Here is a 17,481-nt window from a genome sequence, read left to right as displayed (position 1 = left end):
CAATGGATCAGATTAAGAAATATTATTATTACAATGACATTTCGAACAGCAATAGTATGGTTAGTACCTGTGCGGAAGTCGGAACTGTTGACATTGTTCTTAGAAAAAATAAGTAGTAGGTAGATATATTACGAGCAACGAGATGACCAGTATGGGGAGAACGCGACGAAAACTTCATTTGAAAGGAATGCGGACAGGATGTATGTGTGTGAAGAACTGAGGGTTTAAATAGTAGATTTCAAACAATCTGCATGGTCCACTCGATCATCGTTCGCATTTTCTTACCTTCTTCATGATTACGAGCAGATTTCTCTTCTAACACAACAATATAATTCTTGTATCTGCTCGATTTTGGAATTTTGGGATGTAGGTCAAAACCTTGTGATATCGGGAGCAACAATCAAAACAATGCAGGTGGCAATGAAGAAGGTGTACGCGGCAAGAGCGGTCCACCAGAGTTTGCCCTCCCATCGATGTCGGCGAAAATTTCGAAGTATTACGATACCCAGGAGTGCGCCTGCCACGAAACCACCGATGTGGGAAACATAAGACACCTAAAAAAGTGCCTACAGGTCATTCAGTATTGCAGTTGAGCAACGGTATACCTTGTCTGTTTTGCTGACGAAGTATCGCTGGAATATGGCCACTGCGGCATCGGATCCTATGAGCACGGTTAGAATGATGGCGCGCACCCAATTGAACTCCATCTGAATAAAAGGTTGAGATTCACGAACAAGTGGAGTGCGGCGAAGTTCTACCTCAGACCAGTTCATTACAAGCTCCGCAAGATGAGCAGCAAGAAGGGCGTAAACCCCACCCGAGGCTCCTGCGAGGAACACGTGAGGATCCACTGCCGTAACGAGTAAGGATCCTGAAATTGCACCATTTTATCTCATGTTGAACAGTTCTTCCGTGTTTTGAAAGGAGCGCATCTGAAGTTTTCCGAACGTTCAGTTATTCATAGTGGACTTTCTCTCTCCTCATGATACTTCGCATGACATTAAATCCTTTAAAGTAAGAGACCAATACACTTGTCGGACTTTATCAAAATAGCATAAGTGGTATTCAGTAATGACCGGTGAAAGCATGAATGCTCTACTGGTTAAAAAATTATCAGTTTAGAGAAAAATAAAAAGCAGCCGACATTGAAAAAAACCACTGAAATGAATGATTAGCGGAAGGTCGCGTGAGAGAATGCCAAAAACTGCTACCGATTCCCCCTCGAAGGTGATTTTCACATGATTCTTCCAGAAAAGAAATATTTTAAACTAGGACCGAGTTTGCTCTCCGGAGCTCGCAAACAGTCGTGGATTGTCCTTTTGAAGGTGCTGCAGAAATTTGCAGTCATGAAGGAATCCTCGAAAAATCGATACCTCCAAATCGACGAACAATTTGCGTTGTCAGATGTGGTCCCAATATTAAGTAATGAGAATATGACCCAGTATTACGTAAATCACTTAGCAAAGGAACCTTGTGGAAAAATATCCCGCCTAAGAATAAGGGACAAAGGAAGATAAATCTCTACACTGGGCAGGAAATGGGTCCATTGAAATTCGCGATGAGGAACGCAGTAGAAAAATGACGACGATAACTGCGAGGCGTTGGTCGAAACTGTTTTGGGGCGAAATCTGTTGGACTTTCGTCGTAAACGTTTACTTGCATGATGCCTTGCATATTTGAGTTTACACGATTTCTAGCAGACTTATGATTGCAGATTTATTTGATAAAACGCTGCAGTTCAAAGCATTAAATTAAGCATTAAATGCAAAGGAAAGTGAGTGACAACAGAACCTGAAATACAAGGTCTAAGCTCAGTTCCAGTTCAGGATTACTGTGCTAGCTGCTAGATGTGCTGCTTCATTTCAATTGCCAGAATCACTGCATAAAATGCCGATAACGGCTTTATTTCTGACATCTTTTGGTTTTTTTTTTAATATTTTTCCTACTTTTGAAAGAAATTTCTCTAAATGTTATTAGTACGGATCAAAGACCAACAATGTAGTTGCCATCGTTATCAGCAATATCTAGCCTTTTGAAGGGCAAAGTCTCAGCGCTTTCCTTCCAAAAGGAGAGGAGCTGCGGCGATAAAAAAAAATCGTTTAGTACGTTTTTGAGGTAATAAAACTCTGAAGATTTTTTTCGCGCAGATGCTGCCTCAGGGCCCAGAACTGCCGCTAGTTGAGTGGGGTCAGGTCCGAGCAGTAGGAGAAGGTGGGGCATCGTCGTCCAGGTCGGGCCTCCAGAAACTGTCGCGCCACCTTTGCTGCGTGAGGTCTCGCGTTGTTATGCAGCAGTTCAGCAGTTCGACTTTCGCGCTCTGCATTGGCCGGCTTTTGAAGCTACTCCATGTGAGAATTGACCCTGATTGTCTGATCACCCGTTAACCGTTCCAGAAATTTCTCGAAAGAAACAAGAATAAACACATAAAATCAAAAGTGAAAAAAAATATATGCAAAGACCGAACACTTGGCTATGTCGATCTACCTGATAGCCAAACACTTGTTTCTGTCTGTTGCAGGCCAATTTGTTGACATGTATTTCCTTGGATTAGATCAAACCCTCGACTTCGGATAACACTCTCTTACGAAAGCTCCAAACCCTCCTTACAAGCGAAACTACAAATTTTGCTAGCGTTGGGTCATCCCATAAATAATACAGTATTCTATAATTATATTCTGTAATTTCTATTCTGTAATCCTTTTATTACTTTAAATTAAGATAAACAAATCTTTTCTAAAATATTTTGAAAAATACGTCACCTCATTCCTACAAACATTCTTTGGCAGGTATTCAACCTTCCTCTTCTAAATTTTTCTTGCACGCTTGCATATCTATGCGTTAGAAAAAAATTCACTATTTATGTCCCAATACAAAGATGCACAATTACGATTAATTTTACCAAATTGGCACAGTATAGTTCAGTGACCATTGACATACCGGAAAGAACTCCTGCTAGATAGACGGCAATAACTCGCCACTGGTGAACGAGTTCAAGTGGAATCCCAAGCATCAGCTGAGTGAGAATGTTGAAAATAACATGGTACAATCTGCAAAGTGAACTCCGAATTTAATAATGATGCAACAAAATCGTTTTGCGTAATGCATAACTACTGCGTTGAAGATTGCGACATTTTTGTGTTGTCTCTTGGTTAGAGTTCTTATCAGCACTTTAAACAAAGCTTATCGAAATCTCAAACATTAAAAGGATGCGGATGTGTCGAGCGAGCGATGTGGTCTGTTATGTGACATGTTATTTCTTATGCAAAATAAGTCACCCCTTCACAATTTAAATATTATATAGGGCAAATTGATGGGAGAAAATGCAAATTTCACAAAAATCAAGCAAATTCCCATGTTATCCAGATTTGTGAGCTAACTTCAATGCGCCAAAAATGGAATTGTTAGGAAATCACGCTAGGAAAGTTGCGCATTGGAACGCTCACCGATCCAACGATGTAGATCTCCAAACGATATCAGTTCTCAAAAACGCCTTTTTATGATAAGAGAAAGCGGATCGTCCAATATTAGTATTGAAACTACCTACATGACTTACTTGACTTAATCGGTGGGCTGATGTCATCGCCTGACGCGATTACCCGCATCTTCGCCGAAGTGTGCCGTCCTTGAACACAGCTCTGCCCAACCTTCTCGATCTTCTGCGAGAGCTTGCACAGAATCAATCCATTCATCGCTATTCCATGTTCTGCGAAACCTTACGTCTCGCCTGAACTGCCTATCTACGCCGAGTGTCCTCAGGTCCTCTTTTACCACCTCTCTTTACCAGTCCAGAACTTCCGTTTTCGGCCAGGTGGCTTCTTCCAGCTCGAACCCGGCGAACTCTTCAGAACTCGTTGGACAAGGCGATCTGCCGGTCTCCTTAATATATGACCAAAGAAGCGAAGACGATTTACTTTAGCCGCTTTCGAAGGCGGTGCAAGATGTTGATATCTTCCACGTGTCATCCGCCGGTAAACCACATTAATTTCTGCGTAAAGATCTTCATTGTGGCATACTCTAGGCCAAAAGTAGCAAAGTAGCCGTCTAAGCAGCTTTCGTTCCGTGCAGTCAAGCCTCTCCATAACCGTTGATGGTGCTGCCCAAGTCTCCGATCCGTGCATCATGATGGGGCGAATTGCGGATAGGTAGACTCGCAGCTTGACTTCGTTGGTGATGGGGGTCGACCACAGACATTTCGTTAAGGAGTTAAATGCAGAAGTGGCCTTAGCGCATCTTTGCTGAACATCTCTCTCGTAGCTGCCATTGTTCTTCAGCGTACAGCCTAGGTAACAGAACCCATCGACGAGTTCTATCGGTTGTCCGTCCACCCTGATTCCCGTTCGAGGTCTCGAAGATATCCACATCTGCTTGCATTTATCAGGGCGTAGGCTTAATCCATAGGCTGCAGCCAGCTTCGATACAAGGTTGACAACATGTTGAAGTTTCGTACTGCTTTCCGCGAATATAACAACATCGTCGGCGTACTCGAGGTCAGTCAAGGGGCACCCAGATGGTGCTAAGACAATGTCGGCAGGACACTGGTTGACTGTTCTTCGCATAATGTCGTCGACTGCGAAATTGAACAGGAAAGGTCCTGCCACTGCCCCTTGTCTTACTCCAGTTACCACTTCAAACGGTGTTGTACATCCGGCTGGTGTTCGAACTGCAGCAGTTGCTCGTTGATTCATGTCATCAAGCAAGCGAACGAACTTTCCTGGTACTCCATCGGCGCTCAGTGCGTTGAGAAGACGGCCTCGGTGAGGAGAGTCGAACGCGGCTTCAAAGTCCAGAAACGCTAGTTGCATTGGCTTCGAATACCGCTGCCAGATTTCGATCACTCTCCTGACGATGAGCACCTGGTCAATCATAGATCGTCCAGGACGAAAGCCAGCTTGCTCGTCGCGTGTTGTTTCTTCGCGATGTTTAATGAGTCGGTCCAGGATAATGCGTTCCAATACCTTGTACATAACACGCAGCAAAGAGATTCCTCGATAATTCCTGGGGTCCGTGAGGGATAACTTCTTGTGGAGGGGAATTATGATAGCGTGTCTCCACGAATCAGGTATCCTTTCGTCTATCCATATTGAACGGATGATCTTTATCATCTCACGAATCCCAGACGGAGGAAGATATTTTAGCGTTTCTGCGCTAATCCCGTCGTCTCCGCCAGATTTTCCATTCTTCATTTTTTGAATACAGACTAGGACCTCCGACACGGTCGGTGGCTCCTCGTTAACCGCGTATGTCGGTCTATGAACGTGTTCGAGTTCAGGGGCTGACGGTGCTAGCCGGTTCAGCAAGGCCTTGAAGTGTTCCTTCCAAATTGGAAGGGTTGCTTCACCGACAGCTACCCCATTGGCAGTGTTGAGGACAGGGGAACATCTTTTCATTTTGCCGCTATATTGTTTTAGTAGAGCGTAGGCCTTCCGCGGGTTCCTGTCCTCCCACGCCTTCTCAAACTCCATCGCTCTTGACGTCCACTCGTTATCGCGGTCTTGTTGCAGTTGACGACGCAGCTTCCTTCTAAGACGCTTTTCCTGGTTGAAGTCACCAGCGCTGCGCGCGACACATACAGAATTGTATGTGGATTTTGTTTCCGCAGATGCAAAGGCAAACTTCTTCCGCGGCAATAGAACCGGGAGCGTTTCCCTTGCAGCGTCCTGGATGCACTTTGTGAATGAATCCGCATCGCTAAGCTTCTTCCTGGTCCGGACTCCAACATGAATAGACACACGTTGGCGGAATTTTCTTCTGCATTCATCGTCTTTCAAACCTACCATGTCGATTTTCGGTTGAAGAGAAACTCCTCGGTTTCTCTTGTGGAACCGTATCTTGAAACTGAGAAGAACTGGACGGTGGTCAGAGTCGAACGCGACGTCCCAAACAGCTCTAGATTTTCGGATATCTGACTGAGGAATGTTCCTCTTCAGAACGTAGTCGAGCTGAAGTTTGAGAGTCCTCATCTTCCGCTTGCGCTGCTCTTCAGGCGTTAAAAGGGTTGAACCCTGGTCACGTGAGCTGATGGCGTCGATGATTCCTCTTAAACGTGGAAGCGATGATGAGGCCCGTCTGTTCGCACAAGTCGACCAGACGGTCACCGTTGTCCGACGTGCGCTCCGCTGCATAGTACCATTTTCCTAGCACATCGGATTGCTGTTCGAGTCCCATCTTCGCATTTGCGTCGATTCCGACAATGACCACCTGCTGGCTTGGTATTTTAGACATCAACGCATTGAGTTCATCATAGAAGGCATCCTTACTGTTGTCCTCAGCGGTTTCCGTAGGTGCGTGAGCACTTACGATCCAGAGTTTACGTCCTCCGCGATCCCGCAGTCGTAAAAAGGCGCATCTAGACGACGTTGAGCCAAATTCCTCCACCAGGTTCTTGTAATCATTCCTCACAGCTATCGCGCAGCCACCTACTTTGTTCTCATCAGCATCGCCGCAGTATATGGTGTAATTTTCGATGCTGATTACGGGCCGATCTCTCATGCGTGTTTCCTGCAGTGCAACAAAACGCACACAGAGATATCGCTGAAGTCTGGATAGAGCGGCTTGTTGGAGTTCACTCGATAGTGTTCGACAGTTCAGCGTGACGAAACGAATGGTTGTTGCCAAAGATTCCATGCTCCCTTCAGGCAGTTGACCTTTCAGGTTATGGGCTTTGGCGGTGTGCTGGACGACAGCACCTTTTTGCAATGTATGGGAAGCTTTCGCCATATAACAGTGCAGGTTATATAGCTCGTACGTTCCCAATGCGTACACTCGAACGCATGATTGCGTTTAGTTAAAGCAGGGCCACCACGTGCAGGTAGCAATCAGACTCGTATACACTTCCCCAACTACCTACATATTATGCATATATTCTTGCTATGTCGACAACAGAAGAAAAAAGACAAATGAACATTAACTAATTCTCACCAGTGCAATTAAAATATCAAATATTGACAATGAGATTTCGTTCAAATGTTGTAGAGTAACTTTAAAAAAGTGACCAGATCCTTGAAATTGGTGTTTGAGGAGGAAAATCGCACATACCCGATGTGGATGAACATGTAGGAGACAAATCGCCAGACTTCACTTTTACGATGCGGGTTGAATATGAGGGGTGAACTGGTGGGTACAGGTCCCGTGATGCTCACACCTTCACCCGCTTCGACCGTGTAGTAAGCGTAAATGGCCAGCTAAAAGACATCGACATTCAGCCGTATTTGATCTACTGTATGTGTACGGCTTCGGAAAACCAGTGAAAATAAATTCCGGAAAAAAACCACTCACTTGAATGATACTTACTATCAACATGAATATAGGAGGCGGACAACATTTGTACCTAAATCGTCATTCGCTATTTATAGTTAGGTAACTTGAGTACAGATGCTCTAAAAATCATAGAATTATAAAAAAGCTTAAATTACACTAAATACTGTTAGATTGAACTAAATTATTGAGATCATAAAAAATAAAAATACATTTCACCCTGTCCTACGAATTTCCAAGTTTAAAACAGTGTATTGACAATATTAATTGCTTTATTAGTAACTATTTAGGGACTCATGCCCATGCCTATAGGTTACAACATGCTAAAAATTGTCATCTGGTTGTATAGATATATAGAGACACAATCATTCAAGTTAATTTTTGTTATCTGTTAGTGGTTTCCTCTCAAAATCCCTTTAAAAATCAACGTTTCATGGTTGTTTTTCTACAGAGCCGTCTCAAAACATATCACAAGAATTTGCTACAAAATAACAGAATTTGAATTCTACTGCTGCTGTGCCACGCCTAAAAAGATGTTGACATCTTTTATTTTATTTCACTGTTCAATGTTTATTCACTTCCGTCATATTTTTGACACTGCTCAGTGTTCATTTAAAGTCTGAAGCTGAGTTAAGGGCAGCATACTGTGAATCTGACGTGGTATGGATTTCTCATGGGAAGCTTCTATACAGGTCGCAGATTGCGGAAAAGCACATGGTTCCGCCTATCCTCCGTGATCGTCGTAAGAAACGGCATGTGAATCGCTTTAATTGTTACGAGGTGCGTTAGAACGCCCCTCCACGTACACGCATTAGTTTAAACTGAATAGGAGGGTTAGGAGGCATTATTAACTTGAAGGCTTGCTCGTTCACGCGGCGCATGCCCAAGGGTGGCGCGTTGCAGTGCAAGGCGTCGTAAAAAAACGGCGGTTTCCGGGCCGTTTCTTACAGCAACTACGAAGAGATGAGCGCAACCACCTGGTTTTGCGCAATCCAAGACCGTATATTGAAGCTTTCCATGGGAAATCCACACCACGTCAGATTCGTGGTATGCTGCCTTCAACCATTTCTCCATCTTCAAATAAGCATCTCAATTTTCGGTGTTCAGATCGTTAACTCATCGAGTTCGGAACATTGTTTGCAATTATCGCAACGAAAACGCGAAGGATGTGCTTTTAATCCAGGAGTCGGAATAGAAGTGATGATATCACTTTCCGCTATTTCGCTCCATCATTCGTCCCGATAGAAAGAGACTCTTCACCGGGTAAACTGATCACTGTGGGTACCTCCTCTCTATTTATGGAAGGAATGTGCAAATTTTCATTGTGATTTCTGCAAACTACGTCCCAAACTCTATTTATTTCAGAGATAACCCAACAGTGATAATTTTTCCAACTGTTGTTTTTACGCTTAATTCAAGATCATAGAGAATTATTGCACCACGACTCGAGCTGTTACCTTACTCTAAGTGGAAGTCCCCACTCTAGAAGAAAATATAATTTTAGATGGGATTTTCCAAAATGTTAATATAGAAACGAATATCATTCAGATTCACTCTACAGTAGTCTGAACACGCTCTTGTGTGCTTAATATTACATATGCTACCGTAACAGTACTATATCTTCTGAATTGTCCTTTGTGAGGCTTTCATTTCCCAAATGCGATGAATCAAGTAAAATTGTGTCTGCCGATCCACTAATGAAATGAATTTGTGAAGTTGGGGGTTTAGAAATGGCTCAGCTCCAGAGTTAGGAAAGACACTGTCGATATGAGGTTGTATGGGCTTATCACCTGCACTGACCCTGAACAACGGTAAAAAAAAGCCGAAGTTGTAATGAATGTATTCCTGCGTGGGAAAAATCCATTGTGTAGGGTAAAAGGCAGAGAGATGCGGGTTGTTCGAAACAGGGAACAATATCCAACAGCATTTTTACACTGTTTTTGCAAACTGAAATCTGGGAAGTAGTTTTGAGCTCCTTGCAAGTAAGCAAAAACGTCTGCAGATGCGTATAAATCCGCCCCACCACAAAAATGGCGAAGTTGCTAATGAAGCAGTTCTAGACAACTGCGTTTAGATATATGAAAAGCTTAGGTCGAACTGCCGGCGTTGCATCTGTGATTTCGACAGAAGAGGGTGAATTGCTGGCTGAGGAGAATGGATGCCACTGGTATGTGAAGCCTGTTCATACCCCGATAACTCCACAGCTCTCAGATACCTAACTTGCCTTCCTAAGTGTGGATTTGTCATCTAGGCCGGAATCGTACACGGAACTGATCCCTGGTCGTTGTACTCATCTTTTTCTCTTTCCTCTATTCACTGCATTTGTTTGAATTTTTTTCTTGCCACATCTTTTTTCTTGGCACATCATTGCGCGAAATCAATAAATAAATGGATGCTGGTCTTTAGTTAAGCCACCCTTCGCTTAGATATCGTTCCACTCACTTCTGCAAGTAGTCAAAAGGTTCCGTCCGTTGCGATCGTGGCACAACGAATTGCGCTGCTCGAAACATCAAATGCAAAAGTCGCCGTCGTTTCACTTGGCTCATCTGCAATGCAAATCTCAAGATGTTTGTGGCTGCTCAGTGATTACGGTACAATAAGTAAAGTTTTTTTGCCTTCTAATTGTGATCGGTAGAGTGTAGATGCCCACTAGAATTGAAGTATATCATTCGGAGCCAGAATAAATCGGATTACAACCTACATTATTTTGCAATCAACCGAGAAACCTGGTTGTGCCATTTCAAATGAAATTTACTGGATGGACTTCGAAATGGCTCTCCCTACTTGGAAACTGCTTTTCGATGAAGGAAGTTTTAAAATTTTAAGAAAGATGGCGGTTCGTAGAAGAAGATGTGGTGAAGAAGATTGTATGCAGTGTATGAGGTTGATATCAGCTCCGGAACTGGTTCAGCTCCCGCGAGAAGACCACCAAAAAACGAGAACAAGTAGTGTAATAGTGTGTAGTACATTACCTCTCACATAGTAACGTCTGCGTCAAGTTTGACAACTACCACGAGATACCCGCCTACGTGTTCAGTGGACGTTTTCCTGCAGAAGCCGCAAATGGTGCTCTTCCAGCTTCTGCTGGCAAAAATCTTTGTGCAAGGATTTAGCTGGTCTTCTACTTTGAGCTTCTCTGTTACTTCTTAAAACTTCGATGTCACACTCAGACAGTAATTTTCGAAACAGTAGCTCATTTTCTAATGTGTTCACTATGGCACAAAATGTGTTCTAAATTGTTCAACGTGTTGATAAACACTATGGGACAAAATAAACGTTCTTCTACGACTAAGGGAATTTTGGCGAGAACTGGTACTGAACATGTGTAACATAGCGGAAGTTCTAAACAGAGAAGCACAATCAAGGAAACGCTGGGGACGCAAAAAATTGAAATCCATGAGGAATATCCACCGATTCTGTGTACGGTCACATGCCCTTTACAAGTACTTCAACGCATTTGACATCATACGTATCCAATCAATCTCCAAAGACAGAAGCGTTCGTTGCATCTTCCCCCCGTTATTTCCACATTCTTAATCAGAGTGCTTATATTTCTCAGAATGTTCACAGCTTCCTTTGTGGATTACTCAGGATTGGAGAATTAGAGACCTTTACTCATTTGTTGTCAAATTTAATCTACACCGGTCCTTATTTGCCGGCTAATGAGAACCTATCAATTTAAAAGATTTATCCGCCGTTTTACGTTCTTTTACCACAAACTCATGGTTGGAGAATATACCCTTTATACTTCCGCCATTTTTTTCGACAGATCTACTGCAGTGCTCTGAATAAACACCTTTTTCCGTGTGGACTTCCCTCCGAACATTGCCTCCCTTTTTAAATTAAATACTTGCATCGAGGGTTTTCCGTAAGCATGGTAGGGAAATAGGTACGAGTTATCTCACCGTTGAAACCTAAGCTACTTCATAAGGTGGCACACTTATATAAACGAAAGAAGAAATTTTTCTGCGCACTAGTACGAATATTGCCCGTTGAGATTCTAGAAGGGAAGAATATTGAAAGTAATTTGTCAGTGTTGTATAGAGATGATTTTCTTACTAGTGTGCAAAATTCCGGGAAATCAATGAGTTTGTCGCCATCTCTGTCCATATGTACCATCATGCCGTCTATTTCGCTTGGATTGAGACCAAATGAGAATGCTGAGTCACGGATGCTTCGCTTGAGGTCCGTTGTGGGGATGTAACCATCATGATCCATGTCAAACTGAAGAGGATTCGCATTTCTCCTTCAGAAGAAACTCAAGTGCAATCAAGGAAACGTATTTGACACGTCCGCTTCCGAAATTTAGAGTTTTTTGCCGACAAGCTCACCGCTCTGAACAGCCTTATCCATGACGTGCACTCGGCGTCTGATTCACATGTCATCTCTTGACGTCCTTTCTCATACATTTTACGGTTCACGTCGGAGACGGACCTTAAAAACCAGATCTAGAAGCTAACAGCTTCTTTACAGCACAAACATTGTGAGGCACGTTGCTTCACAAAACGCAAGCGTAATAGAACAAAGAAATTTTTACGAGCTGTAACCTATCAGTAGTTATTATTTATTAACGACATGAATTTTAAGGTGAGATAAAAGGAAATAAAAATATCGAAAAAACCGGAATTATTCAGAACCGAACAAAACAAAGTTGTCTCTCGCTAGAAATTTTTATTTACTGTAGATAACTACGCCACACAAGTAGCTATTTAATGGCTATTTTTGTGCTGCCACAAAAGGTACGCATGCTGTTGATAATCCGAAACAGATAACTGAACACGATTTCATGGATCCACAGAAAGATGTAGTCTAGGATTCTAAAACATTTCAAAGTTCGTTGATGTGAGCAGCGAAAATCATTCTATTGGCCATTCCTATCGTCCTCCGCTTCAAGCCTATTTTAATAATTTCCCACACTCGATATCTGGAAGGGATACCAACAACGGAAGAGGATGGGAGAGAGAGATGCGTGATAAATTTCCCACTTTACGAAAAGGAGTGATTTGACTCCTTTGCTATCGCATTAAGCTCGTTCTATCCTTTATCTCACCTCACATCTATGCTTCAACATGTGAATTCCTTGGCAGAACGCCCAAGAATCCCGAGAAGTGCGTGCCGAGACAGACGAGACGCGGCAGTGGTTGTGTACACGGCTGCGTACACGACGATGAATCGCCTTCCACGTTGGGATGCCAGTGATTTGTCTGGTGGTGTGTTCTAGCTCTGAGTTCTTGTTCCATCGATTTCCAAATGAATCACAACGCGCATGAGAGGAATCTTCTTTGCTATGGAATTAACTTCACTTAGTCTTTCATCTCAATCTTCCTCTCTCCGGATGTTAGTCTTACTTACTTAAACTGTACTTCTGTGTCCACTACCTTATGTAATAAAGGTTTAATTGCACAAATTTGAGGTTGTTACTTCATTTCCCGAGCGGCGCAGAGCTTGAGGTCGCGCTGTGGAAAAGTGAATAGGAAGACAAGCGTGGTGAAATCTAACGAACAATTAGCATCGTACCACTATAAAGACCATTTCGAACATTCAGCAGCACCCGTGACGTTGTCTCCAGAAAACACTGTTTTAAAATGAATTGGTTCGGAACTTGTCTGCGAATATCAAAAAGACTGACTAGACAGATCGGGTGGTCCTTACAAGTCAATGAACAATCACTGTATAGACTGCATACGCATTCTTAAATCTCAAACGATCTTGAAGTGAACTTGGATACGTTGGAGCAGCAAAGATGGGGAGAGTGTAGCGCAGTCGGCAAGAGGTTCCGCTGCGACTGCGCGATTGATCGATAGTTCGAAACAAAATCTATGACTTTCTCATTCGTATGCAGAACTTGGTACTATGTCAAACCACTCAAACTAGATTGTGATCCAGACTTTCTGTCCATTGAAGTCAAGAAATCCAGTGTTAAAACCGAAAGAAAAGATTGGTATCTGGCAGCTCATTTCTAACTCCTCCTGGAAACGTAAACATTAAAAATATGATATTATTTTTTGAACGGATAAAAGGCGAAATGGGTTACTTTCATTGCATTAATGAACAGAAAGAGGTGCTCACTGGGTATTGCGGACGTCTGAATGTTTCAAAACAGAAAGGAGTAAAACACTTATGCAATTCTATACAGTCACAACGCTGAATCCTGGAACGAACTGGATGTGAGGTGGAAGACGCTTACAGCAGAAAGCTAGAGGCATTGTACTTCACTGATGCACTCGGTGGTGGCGGGGGCTACTATCCTGGCTTTCTGCACCCGGTTTTTAGAGTTTTATGAGGCTAAAGCACAACTTTACTGTCTGAAAATTTCCACTCCTATATTTTCTTGATATCATCAATTAGACGGGCGGGTGTAGTGTAGCGGTTAGAGGTTCCGCTTCCTGCACGATCGATCGGAGGTTCGAGTCCGCCCTAGTGCTCACCAAGCCTTTCATCCTTCCGGGGTCGGTAAATTGGTACCAGACTTGTCTGGGAGGATAAAAACACTGACTTGACACATCGGCTAGCCACCGCAAGTCATTGTATAGGCCAGATACACGTTCGTAAACCTCAAACGATTCTGAATTGAAGTGAACGTGGGGGCGCATCCCAAGCGGATTGATCAATGCTAGAAACTTTGTCCTTTTATCCTTTATTATCAATTAGGGGAATATATCGTCTATGTATTGTATTAAGTGAGGCTCCCTTCTACTTTTTTAATCTACATGATGTTGATAAAAATTAGCACCTTACAATCCAATAAGCAGTAGTAATACAGTACACCTGAGAGAATTACGCGCCAATCGTGGAACTATTTTTTCCTCTGTGCCATGAACTTCTCTTTCGGCCCTATTTCATGGTGTGAAAGCACACCAATCTCCTAACTTTTACCCCGAAGCTGTACTCTGGAGATTTCGAATGTGGTGTCGGATAGAAATCCTACAATTTTCTTATCTGGCGATCTAGGGACCGCGGAACTGGGTTCTGGTGCTGGCACACAAATCAGATGTTGAACCCACCTCACTGCACAGAAGAAGTCTCGTGATATACAGATAGAGGCATAGAAAAATTAGGTCCGTTATAATATAGCACGATGATAGCGATATAACAGTTTACACAACAATCCTTAGGTGCTTAGCGTACGTTCGAATGGATGCCAGAGAGCGCCAATTTGGACATACGTAATTATGAATATTGAGACAATAGCAAAAAGAGCTTCTATATGATAGATGCAGTTATTCTGACGCGTAGAAATGATGCGGAGAGAAAACTGTAGCGAGGACGTAGAACAATGCAGCTGTCACCGCAAAAACATCACCGTTGTGATACAACCAGATAGCAGGGAGTGGATTGACTTTGACAAAACCGCTCGCTTCTGAAAGTACGATAATACAACCGTTCGAAAGCAACTGTGGGGTAGCGACATAAGGTCAACCGACATCTCTTTTCTGTAATAATACAGTAATTTGTAGACTATCTTGTGGGTGTTGTTTATTCTACTTCTAAAGATTCCAATCCATTCCAAAAATTCAATTCCGAAAAAATTTCATTCCAATCACTTCCAAAAAGAGAATTTTAGAGATTCCATGTATGCAACTATTCAAGAAGATGCTCCCATCATACCTGTTTCTTTCTAAAACTGGACACAAATGCGACATCTACTTTGCTCCGAAGTCCTATTCTAAAATTAATTCATCCAAAATAAAAAGTCCATGTTCTAGAACGTAGTCGCACTTCTTCTGATGAGGTTTTTTTTTCGGGAATCATCAACAAAATAAGCTGCGCTAACCGCTTCGCACACCAGCTTCTGGTGTTTTGCTGATGTGTGAAGCGGTTCGCGCAGCGGTTCTAGGAATCGTTCTTTGTAAAGAAGAAACGCGGTTTCAGAGCTGCTTCAGCCAGTCCCACTTCTAAATGAGGATTTAGCGTAGTTCTGGCGAATTTCAGCGTGAAAAGTGACTCACTACAGTTAAAGGATGAAGAAACCTCTAACCGCCTGCGCTACACCCGCCCTTTCACTACAGTTATCATGTTTTATAACGAAATTCATTTTCCTTAGAGAAAAAACTGATCAGAACAACTCGTTGTAAGTACGTTGATCTTTGCGGCGAGATTTTTCAGGAAGCGAGTCTTCTCGCTACAAGCATTGTTAGTGTATACAGAAACACGCTTGAAGCAAAGCACAGGTGCCTGTGATCGAAGACGACATCCACCTCAGCAGTGGCAGAAAATCGTAAAAGGATATGTTAATGCTTAGGGATTCATTAAAAATACTAACAGTCCATAGTGAGCGTCCTGTACCAGCTACTGGTGTTGAGTCAAGCGTGAGAACGAAATATATTTATTTATTAAGTGGACTAACAACATTCGCGGTAAACTTGTGGAGAGTGAATGAGGTAAGCAGATTAGCGTTGACCAATGAGTAATGGAAAGAAACTATCAAAGAGTGGAGAATTGCGATACTATTTTATGAGAGGATGACGCGATCCATAGGAATGAAATCACGAGAGGTAAAAGTAGTAAAAAAAGGGTAAAACACGACATCTCCATTTCAATGAAATTCAAGAGGTAGGGGAAGAAAGGATGGGAAAAAGGGGAGAAGGGGAAAAGAGAAGCAAAAGAGAGGAGGACCAGCAAACCGCGGGACCTGTTTAATTCCTCTTCTTTTTTATTTTTTATTTGTGGGAAAAGAGTGATATTTCTCTAGTGGGGATGTCAGCACTTGAAAAGTTCAGGAATGGAATGGTCCGAGTAGAACCTGTTCGTAATCATTCCATCACACGAGGAGAATTCCACCTTTTTCAAAAGGGAAGCAGAGCATTATATTCGAGAAGGTGACTGTCATTTTTTTATACTTGCGACTTGACTAGACTGCTTTTTTGTGTTGTTTTCAAAATTTTCTTCCACCTTCACTCCTAACAATCTTCATGTAAAAATTTCCCGCAGCCGCTGCTCCATATCCGACCTCTGAGCAAGCTTCAAAATAATTCTTTCGACTGGTTTCTGTGTCGCTTTCGGAGTTCGAGTTGTCCGTCGTCCTTTTAGTTAGCAAAAGCCCCAATCTGTGGGAATCAGGTCGTAGTTCACGATTGGATCAACGTGCCAGTCTCATTGGGATAGGGAGTCCTCGAGGATGCAATCGTAGCGCACGACTTCTTTGCTTCTTCGTTTTCGATAGCAGATGTTCTATTCTATGATGTGACTGGTCTTTCGCTCGATGCAAACGGCGAGCAACACCGCTACAGAAGGATGGTGCTACTTCCGTGAAAGATGTATCGAACCTGAGGAAGTAGTTGAGCGGCGTGCATATTAACGGAATTTCACATATATTCCAATGTTGTCAACTGTCATCATAGGAGAAACATGTTTCCTTTTTGATTTCACCTAAGTGGGTGCTATTCACTAATAACCAACAAGATCGTCCATACCAAAATTAAATTTACTGAAGATCCATTCTAGGACTTAAACCACATTTTCCAAAGGCATTTCAAACTGTTACTGGATGGCTGGCTCTACCGCTCTTTCGCAACCCGAGCCTCCTCCCAAAAGATTGAAATATCCGTTATTACTTAATCAAATTAAACAACTCGTTGTTTTGTTATATCTGAGTCAGGAGAACCGCACTCCTCTTTCCCAGACTGACTAATTGTTACTGACCAGATTTTGAGGAACGCTATACATTTGATTTCTGACTCGAACTTTTGTTGTAAAAGTCCCTTTATTTTCCTTCAGGATCAAGTCGACATGATGCATTCGATATTTGATTCGCCGCTCAATATGAATAGTGGCTAGCGCTCGATGCTGCATGGGTTCGCCGGGCAGCTCGCCTGAGGCAAAAAGTACCCTCTCGGAGAACTCACAATTGCCCAACATCAAAAATTGCACTCTCCGCTCGGCAGTGAGTGCAATTTTTGATATTGAGTTCTCTCCTGACGCGAGTAGGTTAATGACGTGGTTCACAGAGCACGGCACAAATCAAACAGGCTAGCAGCTTCCCCGACGAGACAGTTCTTTACACTTATACGGTGTATGAAGTAAAAGTGAGTAACACGGATTTTTTCACTAACACAGGCGCGAAGCGTTGTTTCGTGATTTCATTACACACCACTTTACGCCTTTTCATATTGCCATTCATAGAGGTGTAAAGTGTGGTTTCGTTGGGGAAACTGATCAGTTTCTAGTCTCCGATTCATTTGGATCCTAGATTCTGATGCTTCGGTTTTCTCCTGGAACACTTGCAAA

General features: G+C 42.8%; 3 protein-coding genes across 6 annotated transcripts; all 3 read right to left on the bottom strand.

Moving 5' to 3' along the window:
* Positions 1–371: 371 nt before the first annotated feature.
* On the bottom strand, positions 372–5,960 carry RB195_010554 (uncharacterized protein; the record flags this gene model as incomplete). Of its 3 annotated transcripts, XM_064191619.1 has the most annotated exons (7): positions 372–554; positions 606–707; positions 759–871; positions 2,938–3,047; positions 3,444–3,540; positions 3,597–3,703; positions 3,772–5,960. In XM_064191619.1, the coding sequence occupies 7 exons, from the start codon at positions 5,958–5,960 to the stop codon at positions 372–374; spliced, it is 2,901 nt and encodes a 966-aa protein (XP_064049200.1). The 3 variants fall into 3 exon arrangements, with proteins under 3 accessions (XP_064049200.1, XP_064049202.1, XP_064049201.1); XM_064191618.1 differs by lacking the exons at positions 3,444–3,540; positions 3,772–5,960 and having other exon boundaries at positions 3,541–3,689; XM_064191617.1 differs by lacking the exons at positions 372–554; positions 606–707; positions 759–871; ... (1 more) ...; positions 3,444–3,540; positions 3,597–3,703 and having other exon boundaries at positions 3,765–5,960.
* A 46-nt stretch (positions 5,961–6,006) lies between these two features.
* RB195_010553 (uncharacterized protein) lies at positions 6,007–6,717 on the bottom strand (the record flags this gene model as incomplete). The annotated part of the gene is made up of 1 exon (XM_064191616.1): positions 6,007–6,717. One exon carries the CDS (start codon positions 6,715–6,717, stop codon positions 6,007–6,009), a length of 711 nt encoding a protein of 236 aa, XP_064049199.1.
* A 217-nt stretch (positions 6,718–6,934) lies between these two features.
* Positions 6,935–11,663, bottom strand: RB195_010552 (uncharacterized protein; the record flags this gene model as incomplete). 2 transcript variants are annotated; one of them, XM_064191614.1, is made up of 6 exons in its annotated part: positions 6,935–6,977; positions 7,036–7,181; positions 7,276–7,327; positions 9,697–9,800; positions 11,314–11,478; positions 11,586–11,663. In XM_064191614.1, 6 exons carry the CDS (start codon positions 11,661–11,663, stop codon positions 6,935–6,937), a joined length of 588 nt encoding a protein of 195 aa, XP_064049197.1. The 2 variants fall into 2 exon arrangements, with proteins under 2 accessions (XP_064049197.1, XP_064049198.1); XM_064191615.1 differs by having other exon boundaries at positions 11,586–11,639.
* Positions 11,664–17,481: the final 5,818 nt, after the last annotated feature.

The sequence above is a fragment of the Necator americanus genome, chromosome III (assembly GCF_031761385.1).
Source record: "Necator americanus strain Aroian chromosome III, whole genome shotgun sequence".
NCBI classification, from domain to species: domain Eukaryota; kingdom Metazoa; phylum Nematoda; class Chromadorea; order Rhabditida; family Ancylostomatidae; genus Necator; species Necator americanus.
Note: the sequence above shows the minus strand (reverse complement) of the source record. Positions and strands in the feature narration are given on the sequence as shown.